General features: G+C 42.1%; 1 protein-coding gene across 9 annotated transcripts in view; it reads right to left on the minus strand.

The window, feature by feature from the left end:
- ubtf (upstream binding transcription factor) overlaps window positions 1-20,519 on the minus strand; it is a 67,628-nt gene that overhangs the window by 42,185 nt on the left and 4,924 nt on the right. For all 9 annotated transcript variants that reach the window (XM_038779394.1, XM_038779395.1, XM_038779399.1 and 6 more), the window contains exons 3-7: window positions 17,022-17,194; window positions 14,297-14,380; window positions 5,508-5,663; window positions 5,284-5,348; window positions 4,744-4,864 (exon numbers count right to left, since the gene is read on the minus strand). In XM_038779394.1, coding sequence (XP_038635322.1) covers window positions 4,744-4,864; window positions 5,284-5,348; window positions 5,508-5,663; window positions 14,297-14,380; window positions 17,022-17,194 — 599 coding nt within the window. The remainder of the gene's footprint in view (window positions 1-4,743; window positions 4,865-5,283; window positions 5,349-5,507; window positions 5,664-14,296; window positions 14,381-17,021; window positions 17,195-20,519) is intronic.

Genomic DNA, 20,519 nt, shown 5'->3' on the forward strand with positions numbered 1-20,519 from the left:
CCCACATTGAATTTATTTATTTTTTTTAAAAAGAGCCTTCTGATGAAAGATTGATGATCCAAAGCATTAAATCTGTTTCCATCTTCACGGTGTTGCCTGACCCCAGTACGTCCAGAATTTTCTGTTCATGCTCAAGACACAAGTGGGCTTTAACCTACATTATTATTGATGTGGATGGAGGGCCCAATTGTGCAGACAGGAACCAAAGCTGCAAAAAAAGAGGACTCTCGAGGATATCCACCTGCAGTCGAAGCCAATTACATGCATCAGGTTAGCTGAGCTAATTCATCACGGATAGAATGAAAGATCCTCAATTATTGCCAACATAACTCTCTTTGCGAAGGTACGGAGGTTCAGGATGATTCCCGACAATCGCCCGAATCAATTAAAGTGGATGAAGCGAATCAATTCGACTTATTGGATGCCGCTTGCAATATCAGTCAGCGCTGATAGGTCACCAAGACAGCTGAGAAAGCGGAGTTCATACTAGCTCGAGTCAGAAACGACAGAGTCGTGAACACAGCCCCATTCATCACACGAACCTGCCTCCCATCCCTTGATTCGGTCGACACCTCACGCTGCCTTAGGAAAGGGGGCAGCATAATCAAAGACCCCCTCCCAACCTGGTTATGCTCCTTTCCAACCTCTTCCATCGAGCAGGAGGCACAAAAGTCTGAGAACACTCACAGCAGATTCAGAAACAGCTTCTTCCCCACTGTTACTCGACTCCTGAATGACCCCATTATGGACTGAACTAATCTCTCCACGCATCTTTTCTACTGAGTAGTACCACACCCAATGTATTTACATTATGTATCTATCGTATATCCGATGTTTTTCATGCACGGAATGATCTGTCTGGACTGTACGGAGATTCACTGTATCTCGATAAACGCGACAATAAACCCAAACGCTACTCCAGCTTGGCTGGCAGTAAAGGTCACCTGGCTGCCTCATCTTCAGTCCACAGGACAAGGAAAGGACTTTTATCACCAACATAGATTAATGAGCACCATCAACATCATAATTTCATCCTCAAAAATGACCTGGAGTAAAAGGGGTGTGAATGCATTTCCAGTGCTTCAGCAGATATAGAGAACGTAAGGATCAAAAACTACCATTTTAAAACCATCAGCGGAGTAGTAATGAGAGTCACTGGAAGGAAAAAAACTACAAACCAGCAATATTTAAGAAATTAATTTCTCAACATGGAATGCCAGTATTGCCAATAAAAACGGAAAAAGCTCACCTGAGAAGCTACAGACAGATCACCTGCAGTATGAGGAAATGCTCCACCAGGAACAGTGCTTTGGAGGTGGTGCAGGAGCAGAGGGCCCTTGGTGTATATGCATATAAGTCATGAAGATAGTGGGGCATACTGAGAGCAGTTAATAATGGCTAGGTTTAAGTACAAGAATAAGGAGGTCATATTGAACTTGTACAAGACTCTGGTTAGGCCTCAGCTGGACTACTGTGTCCAGTTCCGAGCACCATACCAGAGGAAGGATGTGAAGGCATTAGAGATAGAGTACAGAGGAGATTCACAAGAATGATTCCAGGGATGAAGAAGAAGAACTGTAGCAATGAGGATAGATTGGAGAGATTGGCACTGATTTCCTTGGAGAAAAAAAGTCCGAGAGGAGACCTGATAGAAGTATTCAAGATCTTGAGGTGTATGGACAGGGCGAATAATGGAAAACTATTGCTACTCAAGGGAGTATCAAGAACTGGAGGGAATAGATTCAAAATAATTGGCCAAAGTAGTCAAGTGATGAGAGGAAAATAATTTCACCCAGAGGGTGGTTGGAGCCTGGAAGAAACTTCCTTGAGAGGATGGTGGAGGCAGGTTCGATTGAGGTATTCAAAGGGGAATTGGATTGCTATCTGAAAAGAAAGATGTGCGTTATCCAACATGTTCCAATGAAGAAAAAGGGTAAGACCAACAAATCCAATGAACCCTGAATATCAAGGGATAAACAGCATTGGATAGTGAAAAAGGGAGGCTTACGGTAGATATCGAGGGTCCGAGAGGACTATAGAATATACAAGAGGGAACTTAAAAAGAAAATTAGGAGAGCAAAAGGGGGGCATGAAAGGATATTGGCAGGTAAAATAAAATTAAAGAAAATTCTAATATGTTTTTACAAATTCATTAAGTGTAAAAGGATAAGTAGGGAAAGAGTAGGGCCCCATTAAGGGCCACAGTGGTAATTTGAGTATGGAGCCAGTGGATGTAGGTAGAATTCTAAATGAATACTTTGTGTTGGTGTTCCTTAGTGAGAGGGAGGATGTGGTATAGAAATCAGGATGGTGATAAAATTTAAAGCAATTAACATAGACGGAGAGGAGGTTCTGAATGGTCTGACAGGCTTAAAAGTAGATAGAACCAGGGCTAGATGAAACATATCCCAGGCTGTTGAGTGAGGTAAGGGAAGAAATAACTGGGGTTCTGGCAATAATTTTCAATTCCTCTCTGGCCACTGGAGCGGTCCCGGAAGATAGCCAATGTGGTACCATTATTCAAAGGAGGAAGGGATAAACCAGGAAACTATAGGCCAGTCAGTGTAACCTCAGTAATGGGGAAAGTATTAGAAGCAATTCAGAGGTAGAATTGATCTGCATGTGGAGAGGCAGGGATTAATAAAGGTCAGCATGGTTTTAAGAAGAGGTCGTGGCCGACCATGTGATTGAATTTTTTGAACAGGTGCGTAAATGAGGGAAATGCATTTGACGTAGTCTGCTTGGACTTCAGCAAGGCTTTTAATGAGGTCCCACATGGAAGACTGATAGCGAAGGAAATTTAGCAAATGGGATCCAGCATTGGTTGAGTGGCAGGAAGCAGAGTGTGATTGCCGACGGATGTTTTCCTGACCGGACGCCCGTCTCCAGTGGGATCCGGCAGGGATCAAGTGTTGGGTCCCTTCCCGTTTGTGGTTTATATAAATGATTTGGGCTTTAATGTAGGAGGGTTGATCAGTAAGCTCATGGATGATGCAAAAATTGGCGGGGTGGTAAATAGCGAGGAGGGTAGCCTTTGATTACAGGAGGATATAGACAAACTGGTCAGATGGGCTGATCAATGGCAAATTGAATTCAATCTGGATAAGCTGATGCACTTGGGCAGGACAAACAAGGATATGGAATGCATGATGACTGGCAGGGCCCTGGGAAGCATCAAGGATCAGAGAGGCCTTGGTGTGCATGTACACCTGCATGGCAGGTGGGTAAAGTGATTAAGAAGGTATTTGGTATGCTTGCCTTTATTAACCGAAGGATAGTGTTTAAAGGGCAGGGAGGTTATGCTGGAACTGTATAAAACATTGGTTTGGCCACAGCTAGAGTATTGAGCACATTTCTGTAGCCCACATTATCAGCACGGTAGCACAGTTGCTTCACAGCTCCAGGGTCCCAGGTTCGATTCCCGACTTGGGTCACTGTCTGTGTGGAGTCTGCACGGTCTCCCTGTGTCTGCGGGGTTTCCTCCAGGTGCACTGGTTTTCTCCTACAGTCCAAAGATGTGCAGGTTAGGTGGATTGGCCATGCTAAATTGCCCTCAGTGTCCAAAAAGGTTGGGTGGGGTTATTGGGATAGGGTGGAAGTGTGTGCTTGGGTAGGGTGCTCGTTCCAAGGGCTGGTGCAGATTCGATGGGCCGAATGGCCTCCTTCTGCACTGTACATTCTATGATTACAGGGGGGATACGGCAGCACTGGAAAGGGCGCCGAGGAGATTCATCAGGATGTTGCCTGGGCTGGAGAGTTTTAGCTACAAAGAGATTGGATGAACTGGAGTTGTTCTCCTTGGAGCAGAGGAGAGCGAGGGGGGGGGGGGAAGACATGATTGAGAGATGCACACAATTTTGAGGGACAGAGCAGACAGGAAGAAATTTTTCCCCTTGGTGGAGGGATCAATGACCAAGGGCATAGATTTATGGTAGGAGGCAGTTTTAGAGGAGATGTGAGGAAAGACATTTTCACCCAGAAGGTGGTGGGGGCCTGGAACTCTGGACCAAGTGCTGGAAAATGGGATTAGAATACTCAGCTAGTTGCTTTTGACCGGCGCAGACCTAATGGGCTGAAGGGTCTTTTCGTGCTGTCGGCTTCTATAACTAAAGGCAGAATAGTGGGACTAGGTACAATGCTCCTTCGAGAGCCAGTGCAGACTGGATGGGCCGAATGGCCTCCCTTTGAACTGTAAGGATTCTGTGATTATACACAAGTGTATGAAACCATATTTAAACAGTGGTGAAAATTGCAAACACAATACGAAAGCACTCAGAACGTCGACAGTAGTTCCCAATACAGAGCAACACTTCCGCAGGACATAACAAAATGAGGGCGTATGAGTATTATCAAACAAACTAGTTACAGTGCACTAAATAAGATAATCTGCCCATTATCATATACCTCCATCCCTTCCACATAGCATTTAGGTCGCGCATCCTGATAAACAAGGGATTTCTACATGTTAAAACCAAAGACCCCAGGTGAGTAATGAACTCGTGTTGTGATCCTTTACGGAAATTAATTGCAGAGGCGGCTTGGAGAGACCACTTCAACTTTGACCCTGCATTTTCATAGCAACATTGAACAGACAGCAATTTATAATGGCAGAAGGAAAGTATGACCAAAATGACAACCACAGGAAGCAGGGTTTTTGGTTAGGAAGTCCACATCTTAAACAGAATGCACAATTATTAAATCGCCAACCAGCGGGTCATGTAGACAATATGCAAAGTCTATTACTTGTGGATGCAGCTTCATGAAGGCCTTTTTCTCATGAAGGTACCAGAGTTGCTGGGGTGTTTTAGGTTTCTCTGGAACATCTGTTCTCTTTGCATTCTCCAACAGTTCTGGATGGTCCTCTCTGTGGAAGAGATCAAATTGCAATCAGCCAATATTGCTAGCATTATTTCTGGCCCTTGCTTGCAAGCTATTTGATTAACTATGTAACACATGTACTTCTCATGAGCTCAAACCTCTTTCAATTAATCAGAAAGCAAATTAATTTTTAGTAAACAGATCCAGTGTCAGGACATGTCACTTAATCCCATCCATTAATTATAGAGCAATAAGGCCATCAGAAACCATGTTAAATAGCTCACTTCAGCCTCTTTCCTATTTCTTGCACACCTTCACCATTCCCCCACTCAAGATCTAAATATATAAGCAAAGATTTTTAATACCTATACCTTCTTTCATCTCAGTATAACCTCCTTTAAAACACAAGTTTAATTAACCCACTGCTTACAGAACTTACTCTAGTATTAATCTTTTCAAAGTTACCTGAATCTGATCATATTACGTTCAAAGTCTTCTTTCTCCTTCTGAAACTCCTGAATATATTTCATCTGCAGCAACAAAAAAAAAGCAAAAATAAGCATGAAACCAGGGCAGCAATCTCTGGCTGTCAAAATATTTTTAGGTTTATACTCTTAGTCGTAGCATCGATATGGTTGAAGTTTCTCCGCAATTTAAGAGCCAGCATTGGCACAGAAACATGCACCAACCTTCTTCTTTTCTGGCAGCTCCTTGTATTTCTTAGAGAGAATTTTAGTCAGATCCAAGTTGCTCATTTCAGGATGAAGCTTTGCATATTTTGCTCTTTTCTCCATAAAGAATCGAAAATAAGGCGTGAGGGGCTTCTTGGGGAAATCAGGGTGCTTCTGTAAATAATAGAAGAAACAGTTCCTTTATACCAACATTGCAAAATCACTTCAGTACCCGCTGCAGAATTAAATTTACAATATGCGTTTAACTTCAAAAATGCCACGAACACTATCGCTGAGAGAAGATAGTGCCAAAGTGGTAAGGTCACTGGACCAATAATCAAGAGGCCCAGGTTAATGCTTGGGAGACATGGGTTAATACCCACTATGGAAGCTGGGGGTGTTTAAATTACATTTTTAAAATCTCGATGCAAACTTAATGACCACAAAACTCTCTCTGACTGTCGTAAAGACACTTCACTAATATTCATTAGGGAACAAAATATGCCGTCCATACCTGGTCTGGCATATGTGCAACTCCAGATTCACAGCACTGCAGTTGACTCTTAAATACCCTCTACTCAACACACTACAGAAAAGTTATGCTGCAGTGGTTCAAGGTGGTGGCTTCTCACCATCTTCAACAGCAAGTAAGAGATTGGCAAAATATGCTGGCCTTGCCAGTGACCCCCACATCCAATGAAAGAATAAAAAACAGAAGCAGTATATAATGTTCTTAATAGCTCATGCAAAATGTCACAGAAGTCCAAACCTGAAAATGAAAATCGCTTATTGTCACGAGTAGGCTTCAATGAAGTTACTGTGAAAAGCTCCTAGTCGCCACATTCCAGCGCCTGTCCGGGAAGGCTGGTACGGGAATCGAACCGTGCTGCTGGCCTGCTTTAAAAGCCAGCAATTTAGCTCAGCAGAATAAGTATACTTTATTTTTACTCCTTTCCTAGTAAGCTGGTTTGATTGAAACACATTTCAAAGCTCCTGTATACACGTTTCATTTGAAATATTTTGCACACGATAGTTGGAGGTTTGCTGCTGGAACCAAAGGTTCAGAATAGTGGGCTTATGGCCCACTGGGTCTCTGCCAGCCCCTTGCCACAGTAAACCATAAATTAACCCCACTTACTTGCATTTTTCTCTGCTTTAAATATCTAATTGCTTTCCCATAAAATATGCCCTTTTTTCAACTACTCTCTCCAGGCAAAGTAGTCCATGTTTTTGCAACTCTATGTAACTCCCCTCCCTCGTCAGTCAGTAACTAACTTACCTAACTCCTTGCTTAAGAAATTCAAAGTCCTATTTAGAAACGCATCCTGAGTTTTTTTCACTGTATCTACCAACACACTAATTTTCAAGAAATTCTATATTTGAACCTCCCGTGAGCCCCCATTCAACTATACTCATTCCACTGAGTACGTATGTCCAATGCTTATTTCCCCTTCCAAAGTTTCATGCTGCTAGGGAACCAGGAGGCAAGAGATTTTATTTTTTAGGTTACATGGAGGTTTGGAATTCAATTAACTGGCAGAATCCACTTTGTTTTTGATTGTACTGCAATCAATGTTTTTTTAAATATTGGCTTGATTTGGTTCTCCTGGACAGGGGAGAACGGAATGGTCATGGCCAGTTCTGCAAGGAGCTCTGAAGAAAATGTAAAGCACTTTTGGTTCAGATTTAGCAGGTAGATGCAGGGTAAAGCATGCACTTAATCTATTCCAAAGTAGGCTTGGGAAACACACCCGACCACAGTGGCATACACTAATTGCACTAATGTATCCCCTCTTCACCATGCCCCCTTGAGATTATTTATTTAAAAACAAGTGCAAGATGTCTTTAGTTGGAAAACAATTGAAAAGCAGAATATTATGGATGCTGGAAATCTGAAAGAAAAACAGGGAATGTTGAAAGACCCTGAAATTCAGGCAACATCGACAGGGAGTGGACGTTTTAGGTCATTGACCGGTCATCAGAACTGGGGAAAGATGAGAGGTCAACAAAACCTCTGCGATAGGGTGAAAGACAGGAGCGATACACAAGGCGTAAGAATTTTGTGCAAGCCCCTCAAACAACCCCCTCCCACCCCCAAAAAAACTATTGAATAATAGTTGGCTCAACGTGGCCTCAATTCGATTATCCACCCACCCCAGATAACCTTTCATTCCCGTTAGTCAAGAATTTACCGACCTCTGCCGTACAAAAACTTATGGACCCAGTCTCCACTTTCAAAAGTCTTCCAGCTTTCAAAAGATTCACGACCCTCAGAAAATTTGTTCTCATCTCTATCTTAAACGGGAGACCCCTTACTTTTAAATTGTGGGAGTTCTAGTTGTTGCCACATCTTCCCGTCGGGTTCCCTCAGGATCTTGTACGTTTCAATAAGATTACCTCTCAATCTTCAAAACTCCAAATGAATACAGGCCCAGCCTGTCCAACCTTTCCTTACAGCATAACCGCTTTGTCTCAGCTATCAGTCGAATGAACCTTCCCCAAATTGCTCGTAATGCATTATACTTTTCCTGTCTTCCCATTTTATTTGCATATATATGTTTTGCTCATTTTGGGAATTCAGATAGCAGCACACCTGCTCTCGGCACATCTTTTCATTATTTTCCTGCCTCATCTCCATTCACTTTGGCCCTTTCGTTCAATGTCTCCCATCTTGCACCCAATCGCAGACCTTCCTTTTGAAATGAAAATGAAAACCGCTTATAGTTACAAGTAGGCTTCAAATGAAGTGACTGTGAAAAGCCCCTAGTCGCCACATTCCGGCGCCTCTTTGGGGAGGCTGGTACAGTAATTGAACCAACGCTGCTGGTCTGCCATGTCTGCTTTAAACGCCAGCTATTTAGCCCTGTGTTAAGCCAGCTATTTAGCCCTGTGCTAAACCAGCCCCTTTGTCTTTGCCCCACCAATCACTTGCCCAAAACCTTTTTCTAACTTTTCCCAGTCTGATGAAAACGTAATGAGTTGAAATGCCAACTCTCCTGCCTGTCCTGCGGAACATTTCCAGCATATTCTGTTTTTATTGCAACAGGGGTAGAGTTAGTTTGTTCCCAAGTCGTTGCAGACTGGACCTTATGACAAGCAGATAAAAGGAAGCTTTCATTCTCCTCTTGGGCAGGAGTCAACACACGTCCAGATACAGAGGACCACCTATCTGATCAAGTGCTGATTTAAACAAGAAAGAAACACATTGGTGGCCTGATGACTTGTGTGTGGCAATTTCAATTAAAAATTGAAATAAGTACTGGAGTGTTTCAGCTAGATCAGGTGCCATGTAACAATTATATAAATTTGATCCATAAAAAGCACAGGAAGATGCTTCCAATGCCATGGCTAGGCAATGTTTCTTTGAATTAGATAATAGAACTCTACTGATTCAGGAGTTGGTATATAAAAAAGCTATACATTTGGTATAAACCCAACTTTCTCCTTAAATTTATGATGGTGATTATTAAAATTTGGTAAAAATCAGGTTAGCAGGAGGTGGGGGGAGAATGTACGAAGAATTTAGAAACTTGACATAAGTATACAAAAAAAAGTAGCCACAGCGGATATTTTACACAGAACACATGTGAATCTTGTTCTCATCATTTAGGTTTTGAAGCACTCAAAGCTCCAGTTTTTAATCTCAGATCAAAAATCAGATTCTCTGTTGCAACTTGTGGTAATGCTGCAAAACGATTCTGTCAATTATTTGAAGCAGATTGATCGGAATCCCAATGCTTTTATAAGGTGAGAATGTTGCGATTTATATCTAGTCCCAATTAGTACGCTAGCTACTGAACATCCAGCTTCCCTGATCTCAATAAAAGGAAGAGATATTTCCATACTATTGATAGATTCATAATGATACTGTCATTATGAACCAGAAGTTAAACCATTAGAAACAAAATTACAGGCTCCAAATGCACCCCCCCCCCTCCCCCGCACCAACTAAATCCTTTGTCCCCCGCTAATGAAGTAAATTCCAGACAAACCCAATCTCCTAATAAAAGTTCTCATTCAATTTCACTGGTGTAACAGAATCCATTTAAAAGATCACCATTTGGGATACAAAGGATTAAATCATCGCTCACCCTGTCCCAATCTTTCACATGAACATCCTGGGCTCACAAGTGACAGGTAACAGTTAAGCCATGCGGTAACCATGTCAATAAAGACCAAGTCCCAAGCACCTGATGAGGACTTTCCACAGCACCCTTACTACCAAACTCCCATCAGCATCGTGTGGGGAGGCAGGTGGTACAATTCACCAGCAACTTAAACTGGCCGAGCCATAGTAATAACGTGGCTCCCGAGGTTTGCTATTCCATGATCAGTACCTCACCACCTGACCTCTCAAAAGCCTTTCAACATGTACCTTTCACCAGGTTATGGCCAGGAGTGTGATGGAATGCCAAATCTGTTACCTAGAAAAAAGGTGAGGCATGACACTACCCAGGACACAAGAGCAGTTAGCATGTCCAGTGCCATTAGATTGCACATCCATTTATTCTACCATTGCAACAATCCGACTGTAGGATGCAACTCGGCAGTAGCACTCAGTCCTATGTCTGCTACCAGCAAATTCAGTGGCAGCGCCAAGGAATTTCAACTCCAAAGTCAGAAGAAGCAGAGGAGTGTACATTTTGCCAAAGATTAAAAAACATATGAGGAATGTTTCCAACTATGAAAGAAAATCAACACTACTCTTATAACACTGCTGAAGGTTCATTCATGATCCATATTAGCAACATTTTCAAATTAAGATTTATGGCCAAAAAACAAATATTTCTGTTTATAAACGATTATAAATCGCTAGAATTGGTGGATAAGAGTGTAACACCCAATGAATGTATCCTTTTCCTCACGCTATTATTAAAGAGTAAAATTGAGCAACCTCTGGTGTTCACATGTATCAACACCGAGATCAAGATGTTGTTGCCTATGTTGCCCAGCTCCTCCAAAAGCTTGGACATACCAGTACCTTGCCAAGGGACTCCACATTCACATATAAAGAGTAAGTCGCCGTAGTCCCAGATGACTATAGGCTGCTTTCTATGAACTGAAATGGTGGAGAACAGTGGGGAAACCAAGCCGTCAATTGACTTTATTTGTCAAATTCAATGAACAGCATCTTAGAGAGACTGTCTGCATTCAATATATTAGCGCTTACATTCAGTGGAGATGCTTAATACTGATGTGAAGGGTTGCCTTTTATGGGGTCAAAGCTTTGATTGTATTAAAAAGCGAGCAGCATCTTGACTTGGCTGGAATCCATTTTGACAGGCAGCTTAGGATGAGAGTTGGCATACTGGGAACCAGCCTACAGCTAAATTGAATTGGTGTATGAATCTTGCAGCCACCTTTAAAAAAAGCCAGTCTTCAAGTAGCTAAGTTAGACTTCAGTCGCCAGTGCTACAGGACAGGAAATGGGATCTTATAGAAAGAGCAAGTGAGTTCTTGTTAGTTTTACTATTCGGGAAATGTATATATTGCATAATACACCTAACTTATGCAAGTAAAAGCATTTGTTGTTTCAAGAGTCTATGGACTGGGAATGGTATAGTGAGTAACTAGTTAACTTTGAAAGACAGCACAAACCATATGGCAGCACATTGGTCATTGCAGTAAACAACGTACAGAAGGGTTCTGCATTATGATTCCAGTCATTTACCTAGATGCTGAAGTGTACGGGATGCACATTGGGTCAACTGGGGGATGTAAATTTTTTTTATGGAGAGACTCGTGAAAAAAAACAAACCCATCCAGTTCACAGATCTAAACTCGTGAAAACCATTGTAATTTTTCAAAAAGATCCAGGGGATGTGGTCCATCACGACAAGATGAGCATTTACTGCCCACACTCAAATGCCCCATCATCACCTTATTAAACCACTGAAATTTGTGTGGCTGAGATAAACCCACAGTGCTGTCCGGTGGATTTTGACACAGAGACGATAAAGGAACGGTAACATATTTCCAAGTCAGGAAGATTTGGAGAATTTGCAGGTGGTGGTGCTCCCATGCACCTGCTACGCTCATCCTTCCAGGAGCAGAGGTAGAACAGCCAGAAATTGCGACAATACATTATGCACACCAAGAGAAGTAAAATATATTCTATGAAAAGGAAATAATTTAGTCATTGCATAGACAATTAAATTTGTTTAATTCATGTATAGATATTTGCATCTGGAGCCATGGAGGTAGCTCACAGTATAAAAAGGGAGATTATGATTTTAAATTTTCCTTCCCTTTTATTCTGACTGTGAAACCCACACTTACCCATGTCAGAGAGCAGAGCTCAGGAACTCCCAGTCGTTCTGCACATGAACAGACCAGAAGTGGGCTGCCCATGTGCAATTCGGCCTTTACGTTCCTTGGGCCAGGGACCAGCCCAGCTTGCCCTTGCAGAGATGGATCACGGAACAAAAACACTTTGTGGGGCCAGAAGAGTGCAATTGAGGACAGAGCTCCCAGCAATGGGAATGGGAGAGGTCCCAGTGAAGTTTAATGTAGGTAAAGGGTTGTGGTTATCAGATCTTATGGGAAGAGGACAGAGAACGGACTGAGAGGGAGAGAAAGGAGAGGGAGAGAAAGGAGAGGGAGAGAAAGGAGGGGGAGAGAAAGGAGAGGGAGAGAAAGGAGAGGGAGGGGGGGGGGGGGGGAAGAGAGAGAGAGAGAGAGAGAGAGAGAGAGAGAGAGAGAGAGAGAGAGAGAGAGAGAGAGAGAGAGAGAGAGAGAGAGAGAGAGAGAGAGAGAGAGAGAGAGGAGAGCGAGAGAGAGAAAGAGGAGAGCGAGAGAGAGAAAGAGGGGAGAGGGAGAGAGAGAGGAGAGGGAGAGAGAGAGGAGAGAGAGGAAGAGGGGAGAGAGAAATGAAAGGAGATGAGAGAGAGAGAATAGAGAGAGAGAGAGGAGACAAAGAGAAGAGGGAGGGAGAGAAAAGAGAGGGTGAGTAGAAGGGAGACATTCAGCAACATTGATTGGACTCAAGTATTTACTGATGTCTGTTGTTGAGAAATCCATGGACGCTGTCTTGGTCGCATCTTCAATTTACTGTATGGTGTGTTTGAACACAGTTTGTTAATTCACATGTACCTTATTTATACTGAATGTTAGAGTACAAGACAGATATTGTAAATGATTTCATCTCACTATCAGCTGGTAGACTACAAATGGACTGAAAGCAAACCTTAAGAATCCGCAATGGGCTAACAAAATAAGCTCTCCTGCTCAATTTCATACGTTTCTGTACACATACCTGAAGCAAACAGCACAGCAAGTTTGTATTTTAATTGGAGTTGCACGTTTCCTCCAGGTTAACTGCCGAACTATAAGACTGCTATGGCAACAAACGTCACAGTAGAATAGATAAATACCGCTGTGGGGGAGTACAGTTTGTAAATATGGTAGTTGCCCCGGATTGATTTATCATTATGTTATACATGTGTTACTACAAGAACTTGCTATGTATGATAATGAAAAACTAATAAAGAAAATATTCTATATAATAAAAGGGAAGGAGGTCAGGGAGGTATGGGTAAATGTTTTGGTAAGGTAAGGCTTTTGTAAATTTTATTTGGTTTGAACAGCTTTGTTTCCTTAGTATTTTATAAAATGATAGTCAAAAGGAAAAAAAATAGATAAATACTTTTATTGCTGAATGGGAGAAGCTCTAACTGAATAGCCTCTGCAATTAGAGACAGAGATCTTTATGTGGCATCCTGGAATGGCAAACCAGTATCTAAAAACCATGGCTAAGAACAAAATAACTTCCCATGAAATGTAACGACATCGGCAAGGTTGTATTTTACAGCAGTTGTAAAAATTCTGGCAATAAAACATGATGCAGTAAGAACCTCTAGAACATGCAAGTAGAATTTAATGTGCAAGTTTCACAAAAATGGATATATATCAATGTAATTATTTGGAAGTCAAAACAAGTGGAATATCGTCAATATTTTCATGATAACCAATCATTTAGAGCCCAGGAGACAGACATCATCTGCACTGCAAACACGCCTGAGAAGAGTGCATAAAGGGCCATTCCAGCTGGTTCTACATTCGCAAAACAATAAGAGCTTTATTATGGTATGTTTAGAACCTTCTGCATCATGAGAAACCATCAGTCAATCACCCTAATATAACAAACGGCTCTAAAAATTCAATATCTTTTCAGATGTTTCCAACCGGTTTAGTTATCTAAACTATGATGACTGCTTCCATTACCTTGCATTCTTCTTTTTTTAAATAAAAGAAAATAGGAAAATTTTGAGCAACTCACCTTTGTGAATCTCAAGACCAGGGTGCAGGAAACAATGATATACCTTTCGTCGGAGAACTCGAGATATATCAAAAATGCTTTAATTTACTCATCACTTTCCACAAAGCTATTTTACTGTCCCAACACACACACAAAAATAGTAGAGAAGCTAATTCTTTCAAAAAGTGCCTTATAAGTAGCCTCTAATGGCACAGGGCAAATCAAAATAGACGGCAAATAGGCAGTCCAAGATCAGCTCAGGGATAGGTGTTGAAATATATCAAATTACAATGTCCAAATATACTACAAGGCAGGGGTCGTATGCAAGTAAATCGCTCAGTGCAAAGGAACTCAATGAATTTCTTGTATTACATGGCTATAACATTTCGGACTTCACAATAAATACATTCACCCACTTCCGGCCTCTAAAATATTTTGGATAAAAACAGAATTTAAAGTGGGTTAGCTTCCCGCATTCTTTTCTTTCCTCACGTAAAGAATCGTAACGACACCAAGAATTCAGGTTTGTTTCCTCAAATTGAATACTCACCTTGAGTTTTTTGCCTTTATAAGGATTTCTGACATGTTCCTGTGCATCCACGATGAGTTCTGATAAAGTGCGAAACTTTCTCACCTAAACACAAATTAAAAGTTGAACAGTGAAGTTCTTGTAATGCTGTTCAAGCACCAAAATGTGCAACAACGCTGACAACTTGCCCACTTAACAATTAACAGCTTAATAGCCACACGAGCCACGTAGTTTTCCCTCAGCCATGAGTACAAGGTCTCATTCTGGAACTGCATCACAAGTCATTTTTGGGAGGAGGTCAATGAGATCAAAAAGGGGAAACAAGATTAAGGAAACACATCAACATCACCCAGTCTAATGGATACTGGAACCTCATGTTCCATCGCATATAATACAACAAACAATTGCTTGACATGGAAACCTCCAGGTAATTATTTTGCAAAGGAAGTGTAGTTGCCCACAAGGCAACAATACCCACAATATACTCTGCAACATTCTCCTATTTCAGAACTAGGAGCTCTCCTTCACATTCGGAAAATATATTTCAGGGCAGCACAGTAGCATAGTGGTTAGCACAAATGCTTCACAGCTCCAGGTTCGATTCCCGGCTTGGGTCATTGTCTGTGCGGAGTCAGCACGTTCTCCCCGTGTGTGCGTGGGTTTCCTCCGGGTGCTCGGGTTTCCTCCCACAGTCCAAAGATGTGCAGGTTAGGTGGATTGGCCACGCTAAATTGCCATTAGTGTCCAAAATTGCCCTTAGTGTTGGGTGGGGTTACTGGGTATGGGGATAGGGTGGAGATGTGGGCTTGGGTAGGGTGCTCTTTCCAAGAGCCAGTGCAGACCCGATGGGCCGAATGGCCTCCTTCTGTACTGTAAATTCTATGAGTCTATATTTGCAATAGCAACTGGGCAGCTACTCTGTAAACATGCCCTGCATAGAACCCATTTCTGCCTATGTATTTTGTATGAATATAACCTGGTTTTGGTATCAGTTTGAAATGTATTTAAATATCGAATCATATCCCCTCTGTAGAAGTCAGGTATTTTAAATACACTTAATATAGGTAAGACGACTGTTTAAGACAGAAATGTACCTGCCATTCGTCATGTGACTAATCTCCTGCATATTACAGATTTCCTTGTTCTCTCTTCCCCCCTTCTCACTACTTCACCCTCCAAGCACATGCTTCAAAAGGTATCCAAGCATATGCTCAAAAGCATGAGGTCTTAAGATTTGGTGTCACCTGCCATCGTCACCTCCACCTCTTCAAGCCACCATTCACTAACTGAAAATAAATATAATGCCCCATGCATGGGTTGTGTACCCCAAGTATAATATTGATTTTGTGTTTAACGACCATAACTGTACAAGCTGAAGCTTTACTAATACCCATCTCACTTCTTGTGCTCAAGCATTTCTGGATCACTTTCATTGAATGGACAACGCTCCTTGATATAGGCAGGTCTGGAGATTGCCCACATTAAATAGCACCTGCCGTTCATTTGCCAATTTATCAAAATCAGCCTGCAACATTTTTTTTTTTTAAATTAAAAATCCCACACAGTTGCGCACCATGATCAGATTTTAAAATTATAAGTCACCCTTTAAATCACTGATATAAAAATAGCAAACTCAATCTTGTTGAACTATGTTGTAACCTAACCAGGCTTTCCAATTGTTAACAATTGTTTAATTTCACCCGGCAATTCCATGAGACTGAGTTTTTCTAATAACCGCCTATAAAAGTACTTCTAATTCTTTTGGAAATTAAGACAAATGGTATCCAACGAATCGTCTATTCTTTTTCTCAAGTTCTCTGCTTGAAGGCAGGTCTGACATACCAACAACACAACTTCCATCAGGGTAGGGGGCAAGGGGGCCTGTCCCGAGTCCACCTCTGTGGAATGGGGATGGAATCCCATGCTGTTGGCACTAATCTGAACTACTCTGGCCATCCAGCCAACACCCCCGTCTCCCCCGAGTCCAACTTTCACTTACAGACGCTGTAACCTGGAGCTATGGATAGTGATGATGGAGGCTCCAATTTCTTTCCATCACATGGATGACCAGGAATTTCTCGCTATCTTACCAGCTACCATGGGCATAGCTTGGAAAGATTTACAAGTTGATAGTCAACCTGCTTGGCGGCATTATCCTTGGACATCAAGTCCTGGTGTGGGTCTTGAACTCTTGAGTTTCTGGCTGAGAGTTAGGGACGCTACCCACAGCGTCAAAAGACTTCCAGATTGTCTTAATACTATCAAATCATCAGCACTATTTTTACCTCAGCAGCTGAAATCAAACTGTACAAGGATGATTGTCTAGATATTAGAGATCAAAAGAGTAAATTTCCTTTTTACTCTGATATATGTTGGAAATACATTGTGCTGTTTCCCAATCTCAGGGCCCCATATTTGGCAGAAGATAAAGGCCTACCATAGCAGAATGTACTGATAAGCACCATGAGCGCACAAGTGAACCATTTATCTCTGGATAACAGCTTCAACTTGTTAAGCAGTAAACTGAATAAACAGTCACCCCAAATTATATTTTTGAGGATTTATATTGTCGATAAGCTCATGCCTATTTAGACAGCTGCATAAGGTATTTAAACAGATAAATGAAAGGAAAGGTTAACAAATAGCCTGGTCTAAAGTTGCGGTGCAATCTATTGGAATGTTAGGGATCATTACTAAAAAGTTCAGTTAGTAGTGGCTGCTGAACACTCAAGACTTTAGCTCTTACTTCATGCGAGATCTCTGTCCATTTCTGTTTGCACATGTCTGCTGTATAATGGGCGAAGGTCACCTTGTTCCAGTCCATGTGTGACTCTGTTGTTTTGAACTTCATCACATCATTAGAAGGGACAATGCTCCTCATGCTGTCCAGCAGGCCCAGGAGGTCCTCTTTTGGCCAATCTGCAGGAGGAATTTTTTAAAAAAAAATCAACTTCTGCATATGCATTGTGGTGAGCACCTTTATGAATATTCAAAACAACTACAGCTTGAAAATTAAACAAGGGCATCTAAAAAAGGAGATTTGTGTACACAACTTTAAGCTGAACAATTAGATGCACTAAACTCAAAACATCAGTGACATGGTTGCTGACAAAGCCACTCCATCGTTAGCAATCTTATGCCTCGAGGACTCTTTCCCTGCCTCCTAAAAATAATCGGCGAATGCAAGAGGAACTCATCAGCACCAAAACAGAGAGTTTCCGTTGAACTAAAACACCATGCACGTGATCTTTGCAGTCTGGGGTAGAAGAGGATATTCCAGTCCAGCCGATGGTGTAAATGATTCCCAATGACGAGGGATACAGTCAATGGGAAATCCCGTTAATAACAGCGGGACCAGGAAATCCCCCTGGCAGGTCACCTCCACAAACCAAGCAAGCAGGTTGGTCGGTAAATCTCACCCGTCAAGTTGGATGCACTAACATAGAAATGTTTAGCACAAAAGGCAAGGTACTCATCCTCTTGATATTGTCTGCAAGACTGGTTAAAATACCCTTTTGCTTAGATCAGTGCAAACTTGCAATGTGTTAAGACTGTCCCAATAGTTTACAAGTGTAGAACAAAAATCATAAGTCTCAATTATCATATTTCCTTCTAGCCCTGCCAATCTCAGCTTTATGCTTTTTATATCTCTTATAATTATCGTATGAGCCATTCACTTGCCTCTTTAATTCAGCTCAAATTTCAATCGGTTTACCTATGATAGCCCCCCTTTTTCACCTAATACAACTATATTTTGTACTGTTCCACATCAAGATTTCCCATTGCTGGTCAACTCCTTTGCTAAAGGTTTTGTACAGTTAATTTGAACTAAATCCCGTCTTATGTTCTTGAACTGTGCCTTTTTGTAGTTCATCTTTGACGGCTTTTCTGCAAGTCACCATTTCCTGATCGTTATCCTCTCCTCGCAACATTATTTGTCCAAATCATTCCCAGAAATGAATTGGCCACTTCCTTTGTTGGGACTAAGAAACAACTGATTTAGGAAACTGTTCTGAATGCATTCTCAAGTTTTTCTCACGTTGATCTTGTGCATGATCTATCCTCAATAAATTCTGAGCATTTATTGAGAATGGACTGTTCGTGTTCTTGCCCTGTTCTTTTTCACATCTTCAGCTCTCCACATCAATCGCATCTTTGCTATTTGATAACCTGCAATTCCCAACATTTAGATGATTTCCCTTCATAAAAGTTTTTCTGATCAACATGGGATTTGCTCAGGATTTTTCAAAGTGCGGCCAAATCACAGCATTCCCAGTGTCCCGATCATGGGAGAATCACCCAACAACCACTAGCAATATTTAAATTGAGAATGGCGGCTGCTCCCAGCTTTTAAATGAGAACAAAATGAGGCTGTGTACAGTCTTCCGGCCATAAGTGGCAGCAATGAGCAAGTCACGTGTCCTGCACGTACCCTTGATGCAAAGCGCCCTATATGTATGTGCTTTTGGTGCCAAATCGTGGAGGAGACGTCTTCCATTTTCCAGCTGCTAGCAAGCAAGGCAAGACGACTGTGAAGATGAATCATTTTGTTACAAGGAAGAGATGGCCAGAGTCACAAATACGGTAGCATGGTGGTTAGCACAATTGCTTCACAGCTCCGGCATCCCAGGTTCGATTCCCGGCTTGTGTCACTGTCTGCATGTTCTCCCCGTGTGTGCATGGGTTTCCTCCGGGTGCGTGGGTTTCCTACCAGTCCAAAGATGTGCAGGTTAGATGGATTGGCCATGCTAAATTGTGCTCAGTGTCCAAAATTGCCCTTAGTGTTGGGTGGGGTTACTGGGTTATGGGGATAGGATGGAGGGGTGGGCTTGGGTAGGGTGCTCTTTCAAAGAGCCTGTGCAGACTCGATGGGATGAATGGCCCCCTTCTGCACTGTAAATGCTATGATCTGCTGGCTAGGATCTCTTATCCGAGTCTGCTAGAGAGAGTCTACAGCAGGACAGTGCAGCCTCTGGTTAACAGCGTACAAACTAGAGAACAAACAGTATAAAGATGATTTCTTGAGGAATGGTTTCGTCAATTGCGCCAATGCAAATAAGAATGCAAAGTCCATATATGTTAAATGCAGGAAGTACTGGCAAATGAGCAAAGTTTCAGATTTTGAAAGAAGCGGTGAGTGAAAAACTCATTTTCAGGTTGAAACGCCAGAGTCACTTAATAACTTACAGCTGACTACAAAATGAAGACTACGATGCTATACCTGATACGTGACAGCACACGCTAAAAGTCCTCTAGGCTGGCATCATCTCCCAGAAGCGTCAAGTGCGGAGTTAAACAAGCATTTTATTGCTGTTGCCCTTCACAAAGACCTACATATGCAAGGTTGGATTTTTCGTTTCAACAAACATGAATACATCACAAAGGAACTGGTCGAACTCTACACTTGATATGCACATTGCCCTCTCCTCCTGTGGACCCATTTGGAGTCAGAGTGTGACGACCGACCAAACCGGTTTCCCTTTTGCATTAAGGGTAAGCGAACGTGGTGTGTCTCGCAAAAAAAGTAAAAACCCACTACTCTAGAATCAAAAGATGAGTTGCCTTAATTAATGTCAATGTATCTTTGTCATTCATTGTAACACACCCAGGTCGACTTGTGGGGTGTTTTATTTCATGGATGTGGGCATTGCTGCTCATCCCAAATTGTCCTTGCAGTTGGTGGCCTTCTTGAACCTCGGCAGTGCTTCTGGTGCAGGTACTCTCACTGTGCTGCCAGATTCCATCTCAGCATGAAAGTTATTTCCCGGAACTCCTGTGGTGATTTTCACATCAATTTAGGATTAGATCAGCGGCTGTCCTGAATTCCAAAGTACCCCAATGCATGGAGACCTCGATTCAGAAAGAGTTGACCTTCTCTCTTTCACTCACCTGGGGAATGCCAACCATCAGGCTTTGCTGAAAAGCAGGCAAATCTTCTTTGATCAACGTTGAATTATCTGCCTAATGTTCAGAACGATGATCTTCCATGTTGTCACAGTTTTCTTCCTACTGAAAAACCGATGGAGTGTATATGCAGCAGAGAAACTCTCCTGGATGACTACCATGCATTCGCCCGAGCAAGACTCCCCATGAAGAATATGCAATATCATTCAGGCGTGGGTATTGAGCAAGATCGCCTAGCCTGCAAGCAGCATCCCCACATAGCAACATCAAATGGGAAAGTAACATACAAGCATGCTCAATGGCATCAAGAAACCACATTGCAATGGTCCAGATTGTCAGT

The sequence above is a fragment of the Scyliorhinus canicula genome, chromosome 19 (assembly GCF_902713615.1).
Source record: "Scyliorhinus canicula chromosome 19, sScyCan1.1, whole genome shotgun sequence".
Lineage (NCBI taxonomy): Eukaryota > Metazoa > Chordata > Chondrichthyes > Carcharhiniformes > Scyliorhinidae > Scyliorhinus > Scyliorhinus canicula.